This window comes from Talpa occidentalis, unplaced genomic scaffold (assembly GCF_014898055.3).
Source record: "Talpa occidentalis isolate TD23 unplaced genomic scaffold, MPIMG_talOcc4v2.1 talOcc4.6, whole genome shotgun sequence".
Classification (NCBI taxonomy): Eukaryota; Metazoa; Chordata; class Mammalia; order Eulipotyphla; family Talpidae; genus Talpa; species Talpa occidentalis.
In genome coordinates, this window is record NW_023604972.1 from 42,421,593 (window position 1) to 42,432,195 (window position 10,603).

The following is a 10,603-nucleotide window of genomic DNA, read 5'->3' on the forward strand; positions in this document are numbered from 1 at the left end:
TTTAAGGTAGAAATATACCAGAGGTAAAATCACACAAAAATGACAACTTGTCATTATTTTCTACTGTCTAAGCAGTCAAAGAATTTAGGGGGTGATCCTATTTTTCCTTCTAAGACTGATATTTAAACTCGTATTAATATTCCACTAATTTTATAGAACCGGTGTCTTTAATTTGTATTTCCATACCCCATGCTATTATGTTAAAATATCTGCTTTTCTTTTTATGTTCTGACAATTAAATTCAGCCATTCAGGTCACTTCTCATTGCTCTAACTCTGTTCTTAGTCTTTTCTTTCTACCTGCTTTTATTTTACTTAGATAGTTCTAGGAGCATCCTTTAACATCAGAGCCAAGGAAACTTCTCCCCAACCCCATCCCCTCTTGCTAGTTAACTATAAATCAATTTGAAGAGGTGATAAAATGAGAATAATAGACATTTGGCAAGCTCTGTAGAAACTTTAAATTGAACAGTCTTTTCTTGTCATCCTTACCATCTACACCACCAAAATCAACAAAATCAATAAGCAAAACAACTCCAGTATAAAACAATACACAATTAAATAGTCTATGATTGGCTTGGGAGAAGAAATATCTTCCATCAAATTTAGATGACACTATAATTCTAAAAGTATGTGGATATTAGCCTTTTACATTTTGTAATAGATCTTAGGATTTGTGCTAGATCAATAACTTGGTAAAAGTATGTTTAATCAAAATTACCTAATTCTGTAGATGTTATACAATTTCTCTTCTCAGAAACCTTTAGAATTCAGGAAGAATGTATTTTTATTGGTAAAAATGATAATTAAAGTACATATGGCATTTTTCAGTTTATAAAATGCTTTCATGTATATTGTCTAATTTAATCCTCACAACAGTCTTTTAATTTGGTATGCTGTTGTGACCTGTACAGGCTGAAGCTCCAAGGGGCTAAGTAACTTGCTTAAGGTCACACTGATAATATAAGTGATACAATCAGATCTGAGAGTGAGGCCTGGACTCCAGACCTGCAGCCTCTCAGCATGCTCTGCCTTTATATAATACCTCTTTGATCTCTCCTTTTATGAATGGCAGGACGTATATCTAGCCTACACACTCTTAAGATTAATAATTCTGCCTTAAGAAAATATTTTGCCCTAATTTGGTTCAGAACTAGCAGTAAAATAAGAACCAATGAATTAATAATTTAAAAATTATTCTATGTTTCTTTGTCCAACTTTTTTGTTTTAAGTAGCATTTTCTGAGTGCTAATTTAACCGATGGCTGAAGCCAGAAGACTGTTACAGTGACTGGTACATTATTTGGGCAGTGTCCTTGGCCGATTTTAGTGCCTCTTTCTGCCCTGTATCACTATCACGTAAAATATAGCATGTTAATAATGTTTTGGTGGGGAATTTTCATTTTAGGTCAGTAAGTCGCCTGAGCCAGAAATTCCCCAAGGCTGACTTTGCAGAGATTTCCAAGATAGTGGGAGATCTTACCAAAGTCAACAAGGAATGCTGTGAAGGTGACCTGCTTGAATGTGCTGATGACAGGGTAAGGATTCCTAGTCTGCTCTTTGGTAGCTTAGATGCATACTTGGTAAGATGAATTTGCTTATCATTGATGATGATGCACGATCGGTTGAGATTGCCTTCCATGCCTAGTCTGCTCAGCCCTCTCCTTGCCTTATAGTTCTGATATATATATATTTTAAACTGGCTATCCTATTCACTAAATGATGTGATAAACATATTCACTAATTAGTAATCCCTTTAAGCTATATTCTGAGATAAAAGGCATAAGCTGAGGGCCTCCCTGGTAGTACAGGGGTTATGACACAGTCTATGAAGCTGTCCTCAGCCACTGAAGCAAGAGTTTGATCCCCAGCCAGGGAGCTACCAACATGGCACAGCAGACCTCTCTTGATTCACCTGCTGCTCCCCTCAGCAGTGTATTTCAGTCAATCTGCCTGTTCCATTCCCCACTCTGTCTCTGGTGAACCCTCTCACCCCCCACACCTCTGGCCTGTACCCCCCCCAGTTCTTGTATGCATAAATAAATAAATCTTTTTAAAAAATTAAAAAAGGGGGCTTCCCTGGTGGCACAGCAGTTGAGCGCAGGGTTGCAAAGCTGCCCACAGCCTCTGCAACACTGGTTTGATCCCCGGCTGCCGGGCGAGGTTCCCACATGGCGTGCAGATCTCTCCTGCCGCCCACAGCAGTGTACTTTGTCAGTCTGCCTGTTCTGTTCCTCACTCTGGCTCTGGTGAATTCTCTCACCCTCCCGCACTTCTGACTGTACCCAGTGCTTGCATACATAAATAAATAAATCTTTAAAAAAAAAAATTAAAAAGGCTTACGCTGAAGTAGGACATCTACAAATGTAGATTTCTAAAATTTTTTGGAGGGTGGGTATAGCTGGAGAACGACTAATATTTGAAGAAAACTTTGGAAATTATGTACTTTCCCTCTCTATAATCTCAATTAACTTTGTGTTAAATATGCAGATAACTAGCATAAACATACACATAACTTTGTGTTAAAGATACACATAGCACTGTTTCAATTTAAAAACTTCAATCCTTAGCAGTTGAAATATAAAATCAATCAATTACTAATAGGTGTTCTATTACTGACTAGTTATTTTTTTAAACAAGTGGAAATATTTTAGTAGTTCTAGCTGAATCTCCAGGTTAAGGAGCACAGACTGATAATAAGCTCATAGGAAGCCCATTCCTTGTCTGTGTGTATGGTCTTAAACTCTGATGAACATGTTCTGTTCTGCCAACATAATGAAAATCTGGGGAGAAAGAATAGCATTGCCAATTTATACTGAACAATTTTCATCAACTTTCTTATAGGAACAGCTTGCCAAGTACGTCTGTGAAAATCAAGACACAATCTCCTCTAAGCTGAAGGAATGCTGTGGGAAGCCAATGTTGGAAAAATCCCACTGCATTTCTGAGGTTGAAAGAGATGAAGCTCCTGCTGACCTGCCCCCAATAACTGCTGACTTTGTTGATGATAAGGACGTTTGCAAAAACTATCAAGAGGCAAAAGATATCTTCCTGGGCACGTAAGTGGATAAGAAGCTATACTTACAAGGTTTCAGAATGTGGGAAGATAATACTAGGTTTTCCTTTAGAGTGCTACCATTTTCATGTAATCTGCAATGATTATCCTTCCCTTTCCCAGCCTTTAAAATATTTTTTAAAACTTAGTTAAAAAATTAATTAATAGAGTTCTATCCATTCATCCATCCATCCATCTATCCATCCATCCATCTGATGGCAGAAAAGAAGTAAAAAGTGAAGGCCAGTAGTATGGCAAGGCTGCATGCATTTAAATGACAAAATAACATCATATATATTTATACTATGTGCACTAAATAATATTTCATAAACTTTTGTACCCTTCAAAATTTCACTCACACAGATAAGAAAAAGAAAAGTTTGACTCTATCTACCTACCAACCTACCTATCAATCATAACCTTTTTGAGGTATAATCCAAATCAAACAAATTATACATAATAATGACAGGTGTCATTTATCAAACATTTAATATGTGTCAGAGATTGTGTACTTTGCATAGATTATGTCATGTATTTCTCACAACTCAACCTATGAAGTAACTCAACCTTATGAGGTAATTATTATCATCTCCATTCTACAGAGGAGGAAACTAAGGCTCTGTTAATTTTAACAAGTTGCTTAAGGTTAAATAGTAAGATAAGTGGCAGAGCTAGGATTTGAAGGCAGGTAGCTAGGTGATTTTAACTCTGAATCCCAAGTCTTTTTTTTTTAATATATCTATATCTATGAATAAAGTGAATTACCATTATTTTATATCCTTGTTAATTTTTTTGCAATATAGGATTTTCTTCCCTTGCATGTGTGAATACCAAGTCATTAGACATTAAGATTCATTTCCTGGTGTTCAATCAAATTCAGACCTTTGGGATATGAGTTACTTTCGAACCTCATTATGTGACTTTTTTTTTTCATTTGTCCAAGTAAATCTGTTTTTTTTTTCCCCCTGGAATTAGGTTTTTGTATGAAAACTCAAGAAGGCATCCTGAGTACTCTGTCTTAATGCTCTTGAGAATTGCCAAGGGGTATGAAGCCACACTGGAGAAGTGCTGTGCCACTGATGACCCTCCTTCATGCTATTCCAAAGTGGTAGGTTTCTTGAGGGGAAAAAAATGTAGCCTTTGAATGATGATTCCAATAACAAGGAAGAAAAATGTGCAAGATTATACAGTGCAATGTAGATCTTTTCTTGAAACATTTTTCAATTCTGTGCTCTTAAACATTATAAGAAAAATAATCTCAAGTAGAATGTTAAATTTTAGGTTGTCTAGCTTCTTTTTTTCTTTTTTGCACACTATGATTCCATCTATTTGGAATCCATGAACAGGCAGAACTCATTGGAATATGGAGTAGGATGGTCATTGTTATCTTCTGCTTGTAGGCTATAATCCTCATTTCCTCAATCAAACACTAACTTAGGTCTTGCTATTTTAATATGACTAGCCCATGTAGTCCATAGAGCAGTTCTCTGGAGTGAGTAACATATTTATCTCCATTTTAGAGGTACAGCTTGAAAATACATCAGATGGCCTGGCTCAAATACCAGCACTTGTTCTGCTGGCCCTGGAGTTTTTTAGCCACATATACTATAGAGTCTTGCCAATAAAATAAACAGTTCAGATGTATTGTGATGGATTTGGCATCATAAATCTATTAACATTGCACTGATTAAAAAAGAGGGAGGGTCTCATTCTATCTAGAGCTATGCAATCAACCTGCATTTGGTCCTCAGGTAGACTATTGTAAACACAATTTTTATATATATATATTTCAGCTTGATGAGCTTAAACCTCTTGTGGATGAGCCTCAGAATTTAGTCAAAGAAAACTGTGCACTTTTTGACAGCCTTGGAGAGTATGGCTTCCAGAATGCGTACGTATTTTTATTCATCATTTAATATTTTTCTTGATCAGTTTGTAACCCTTTAAGACTTACTGTATAAATCACCTATCATAGGAACTTGAATCACAAAAATACTATATGTATTTCTTTCTCTATCAAGAAAGACTAGAGAAAAGAACATAAAATAAATTGATGGGATGGAGAAGCCTGTATCTGAGTGTAGTTTAAAAGGTGGCCTTTTGGGCCTCCCTGGTGGCTTAGAGGGTTGAGTGCAATGCTGTGAAGCTATCTGCAGCCTCTGCAGCACAGGTTTGATTCCTGGCCAGCCAGGGAGATACCCACATGGCGTGGCAGACCTCTCCTGTCTCGCCTGCTGCTCCCTTCAGCAGTGTTTCCAGTCTCTGTATCTGTTCTGCTCCCTGCTCTGTCTCTGGTGAATTCTCTCACCTTCCTGTGCCTCTGGCTTGTACCCCAGTTCTTGTATAAATAAATAAATCTTTAAAAAAAAAGTGGCCTTTTGAAAATGTGAAGAAAAATACCAAATTTTAGGATGTAAAAACTAAGGCTGTCCCTTGAGGTTCAGAAATAGCTTATGGATGAACTAAATGAAGCAGTAAATTTACAAAGTCAAAAATTGTAGACCTTGAATAGCAGTAGCTCAAGCTATAATATATAGACTGACAGACTGATGTCTTGATCTAATAGAGCCTTCTCTATGGAGGCAAAGACAAGAAGGAACACATCATTCAGTAAGCACTTTTTTTGATCAGCTCCTACACGTTAACACTCTTCTAGCTATGAATGCTGGATGAATAACAACAATGAATAAGAGATTGACTCTTTCACTTGAGTAGATATTCAGCAGTGATTGGCATTCTTTGTGATTATTACATGTTGTACCAGGTATATTGCCTACTTTATTTATTTCATTTTTTCCTTGTACCATCCTTTTGGAATCAGGTATATTCCTTACCCTCTTCTAGATGAGAAAATTTATCCATAGCTTTCAAATTTAGAATGTTGATGTAAAGCTCTCAGTAGGATTTATTGAAAGACACACTTAATAAGTATATTAATGTTATTGAATAATAATAAGGTAAGTCATTTTCCTAGGATTACACAACACAGATGAAATTCAAAGCTATACTTAACTAGTTGCTCAGGACAAGGGCTGCATAACCCCACTACCCTTTCTGTCGATTTAAACTAAGTATTCTCTGCTTTAACTACTGTGTCAAAGAGCTTGATGCCTGGTTGAAACACATGGACTTTTTGTTACAGGCTCATAGTTCGTTACACCAAGAAAATGCCCCAAGTGTCAACTCCAAGTCTCGTGGAGGTCTCCAGGAGCCTCGGGAAAGTGGGCACCAAGTGTTGTACTCTTGCTGAATCAGAGAGGATGGCCTGTGCTGAGGACTTTGTGAGTCTTTTAAATTATAACATAGTTAATAATGATGAAATTTGCCTTTATTGACGAAGTTATCTTTCAGAGAAGCGGGGTGAACTAACATTTGTGTGTGTGTGTGTGTGTGTGTGGGTGGCAGTGGCAGCCAGGGCTTTGTCACTTGTTATGATTATCACAATGAGGGTTTAGATAAGATCCCAAAACTATATTGAAAAATTTTATGAGTTTTCAATGTTTCATCCTGGCCTTTTTAACTTTCTTTGGGGTCTTTTCTTTAGTGTATCAGTATAAGACTATTTCCCAATTTCCCACACATAGCAGTATTCACCTCAAGTTATTTTAATCAATTATTTTTTCAAGTGAATTATTCTTAATATGTAGATATATTTAAAAGGGAAAAGACTTGTAAAATTCCCTTATATTTTGTAGATCTAAAAACAAGAGTATCACTGCTTCAAATCAACCTCTGATTTAAAGTTGCTAGTTAAAACATAACACTTCCTTTGGTTCATTGGAAAGTAGGAGTTCATGGGAATTTTTAAATTGTGCTTCTTTTGAACTTCTACCCTCTTGCCTGTTTTTTAGCTTTCTGTGGTCTTGAACCGGTTGTGCGTGCTGCATGAGAAGACACCAGTGAGTGAAAAAGTTACCAAATGTTGCACTGAGTCCTTGGTGGGCAGGCGACCATGCTTCTCTGCTCTGGAAGTTGATGAAACATATGTTCCGAAAGAATTTAATGCTGAAACATTCACCTTCCATGCTGATATCTGCACACTTCCCGAAGCTCAGAAACAAGTCAAGAAACAATCGTGAGGAGTATTTCATTACTACTTGGGTTTAGTCTGACTAGTGAGAACTGTAAACCGAAGTAGTGATTTCCTGAAGTAGTGATTATGTCCCTTAAAAGAGAGTATTTGAGTATTGTCCTTACTAAGATGTTAAAGTGTTGAGAATAAAATAGGTGATTTTATTGCTTTTTGTTTTCTTGGGAAAAATTTATTATAACTTTTCCTATAAATTACTCAGAATAATCTTGTAGATAAAAGCTGTACTAGAATTATATTTCAGGCCAGGTCCAATAAAAAAATGCTGATCAATTAACTGAGCATTTGTGTAGACAGCAAATAATCTCATATAAATCATAGGAGAATTAATTTTTAGGGCTAAATGGTAATTTTAAGTTTTTCCTATGGGCACTTATAGATGTGTCTTTTAGAATGGAACTTGGATGAATGTGAGTTCTGTGCCTTGACTCCCTATTGCTGAAACAAGGAACTAGAACTGCATGAAACTTAGCAACACAGAGTTGCCGATGTGTTTGCTGGGTTCTCATGATGGCTAGAGACTTAAAAGTAATATTGCAAAGTCTTTCATGCCTCTCTAGCACTATTATCTCAGAAGATATCAGTGAAAGAGAAGCAGCAGATCCTATGAGTTTTAATACTTGTATTTCCTTTGGTCTCCCCACGATTAACTTTGAATGGGGATATATGTCAAAGACTAACTATAAGCATTCTCAGACTAACTATAAGCATGGATCATTTTTAGTTATAAATTTAATATGACATAACTTCTAAATCTGAATAGTGTATAAATGCAAGAAATAATCATTTCCATACATTTACTGAAAAGTTTGCCATAACTGTCTTTACCATTCCATTTTCTTTATGTCAATAACCCTTTTATCTGTTTTAATTTTATGCAGTGCACTTGTTGAGCTGTTGAAACACAAGCCCAAGGCAACAGGGGACCAACTGAAAGCTGTTATGGGAGACTTTGGAGGTTTCATTGAAAAATGCTGTGCAGCTGATGACAAAGAGGCCTGCTTCTCTACAGAGGTGCTGGAGATGACTTTATTTTAATATGTCTAATTTCCTTTGTTGTTGTATTTCATCAAGCTAGATCTTAGGAGTTTGTATATCAGAAGGACACTTCATACATGTGGGAAAGGAATCTTGTTCTACATACAATTGTTTGGCAAAATGATTTAGCTATTTTTTTTAAATTTCCTGATGTGTTACAGCATACTATTAAATGTTTGTCATATTTTTTTCTGTTATGATGTTTATGAATTTAAACAAATAATTTTAAGGCCTGATGTCTTCTGGCAAAGGCATCATTAAATCAAAACATTGATTTATTTCATCATTTTCCTGAAAATTGTTAGTTTGGTTGAATCTGAGTACTTGATTTTATAGGTCAATGGGGAAGTTCATATTTTAATGTATGAATCATTTATTATTTCCACCTATGACCTAATAGGAATTTTTTATTCCTTTTGTGGACAATGGATACCCTTGAGATTCCTGCTAAAGATTGTAGTACTAAACTGGAATGAAATGATGTGATACATGTGAAATTACGTTGTAGTCACATATGGCTATAGAAAGGTGAATCGTTTTTCTTAATAGTGATGCTAATATTTCCCTCATATTTATCATTTCTTTGTGTTCAGGGTCCAAAACTTGTTGCTTCAGCTCAAGCCGCCTTAGCCTAAAACCAACATATTCAACAACTTCTCAGGTAAATGGATTTTTAAAAAGCAGTTATAATTGTTATTAAAATAGCAAAACTCTATTTGTTTTGCCAAATGCCATGTATAACAGTCCCAACAACTGTCATAAGCATTTTATTTATAACTTATTTAGTTGTCAAAATAGTTACCTGACTGAGAACCATTATTATTGCCATTTCGCAGTTGAGAAAATGAAGGCACAGACCACAGCATACGTTAATCATTTACCCAGGTAGTGAGAGGTAGAGCTACAATTCAAAATTTGAGCCAGTACTTGAAAGTACCACTGTCCTGTTCTGACCAAATGTGGTAGAGCAGGCAGAATTATTCCACTGAACAATAGTTCAGCAGTGGGTTACCTTATGTCAGAGGCTGAATCACGTGGACGTGCATTTTTGCAAGTGAAAAAAGAGTTCAATAGCAATGACTTCACATGACTCCACCTAATAGCTCAGTAACAAATTCATTTTATTGGAGAATCTGATACTTTATGTAAACTTCTACTTGCAGTGAATAATTTACTATTAAGTCTGTAATGTGTCAGCTTGCTGAGCTTTGATAGAATTTCTCTTCTTAAAACACCACCACACACTTAAAGATTTAAATTTTTCAACATAAGCATGGTTCACTTATTTTGGTTGAGGGAAATTAATAAAAATAGAATGAACTTTCTTCTTCAAAACTAGTTGTCCATCTATTTTTTAGCATGGATTATTTTCGTGTTTTCCAAACTGGCTGTGATGTCTATTCCACTCCTAGTTTTAACTTACTCTTTGCCCAAATGATAATATCTACATATTGTGCATTCAATCAAGAAAGTAGCTTTGTATCTCTGCAAATGTAGTCATTTCAAGAAGTGATTTCTTTTAGTCTGAATTGGCAAGATTTTCTACCCAGAGGTCTAACTTTGAGAAACACTTTTTTTTTGTTTGCAATTAAGTTAAGTAAGAAGTAGGTGTTAAGTAAATGACTCTGAGGAGTGATGATGCAAATTCTGTGACTTTGCAGCCTGAGGCGTCTGATGATACCGGTGTTGAAGAGAGGGCTTTATAATACAAGACCTCCCTCCTGCCTAACAGATATCAGCAGTCATGAGTTTAAGACAGACTTGAATGTATTATCATTGGTGGAATTTTCAGAAAATCTAAGCAATTTGGCATTCATATAAATATATTTGGAAAACACATGATATTTAACAAACAGTACTTATATTTTTCCTTTTGTTTTTCAGCCTACCCTGTGAATGAGAAAGGGAAATGAAGATGCAGAACTTATTCATGTTTTCCTTCCCTGTTGGTATAAAACACCTTGTCTGAAGAACACAAATTTCTTTAAACATTTTACTTCCTTTCTCTGTACTGCAATTAATAAAAAGCAGAAAATAATCTAACATAATGGCCAAAGAGTGTTATTTTTTTTTAAGATATATTGTTCTCTTGAAAATTTTGTGGGTTTTGTGGAAGTCCCACTTTTCTCACTCTCGCCTCACTTCATTGGATGACTTCTAGTTCCTTTCGGGCTAATTACTTTAAAGAGACAGTTAGTTCTCTTAGTTATGAATTATAAGCATTCAATGTACTACATCATTATGACAGTTCAGAAAAAAAAATACTGTGGTATAAGTAAGGTATCTGAAATATGGCTTTTTCTTACTACTAGAACTGTAGAAGAAATAGTAAGGGAAAAGGAAAATAGAGATGATTATTAGGATTATTAATTGAATTGAAATGGGGTAAAACATCCAGTCCTAGAAGAGATTCAAGTCAATT

The 10,603-nt window shown here is 35.6% G+C and overlaps 1 protein-coding gene across 4 annotated transcripts in view; it reads left to right on the top strand.

Annotated features, from left to right (window-relative positions):
* The window catches only part of ALB (albumin), a 109,217-nt gene extending 99,011 nt beyond the window's left edge, over positions 1 to 10,206 (top strand). For all 4 annotated transcript variants that reach the window (XM_054687986.1, XM_037529603.2, XM_037529602.2 and 1 more), the window contains 9 exons: positions 1,407 to 1,536; positions 2,843 to 3,057; positions 4,029 to 4,161; positions 4,847 to 4,944; positions 6,196 to 6,334; positions 6,905 to 7,128; positions 8,025 to 8,157; positions 8,775 to 8,842; positions 10,066 to 10,206. In XM_054687986.1, coding sequence (XP_054543961.1) covers positions 1,407 to 1,536; positions 2,843 to 3,057; positions 4,029 to 4,161; positions 4,847 to 4,944; positions 6,196 to 6,334; positions 6,905 to 7,128; positions 8,025 to 8,157; positions 8,775 to 8,816 — 1,114 coding nt within the window. In that variant the 3' untranslated portion in view covers positions 8,817 to 8,842; positions 10,066 to 10,206. The remainder of the gene's footprint in view (positions 1 to 1,406; positions 1,537 to 2,842; positions 3,058 to 4,028; positions 4,162 to 4,846; positions 4,945 to 6,195; positions 6,335 to 6,904; positions 7,129 to 8,024; positions 8,158 to 8,774; positions 8,843 to 10,065) is intronic.
* The last annotated feature ends 397 nt before the right edge of the window (positions 10,207 to 10,603 follow it).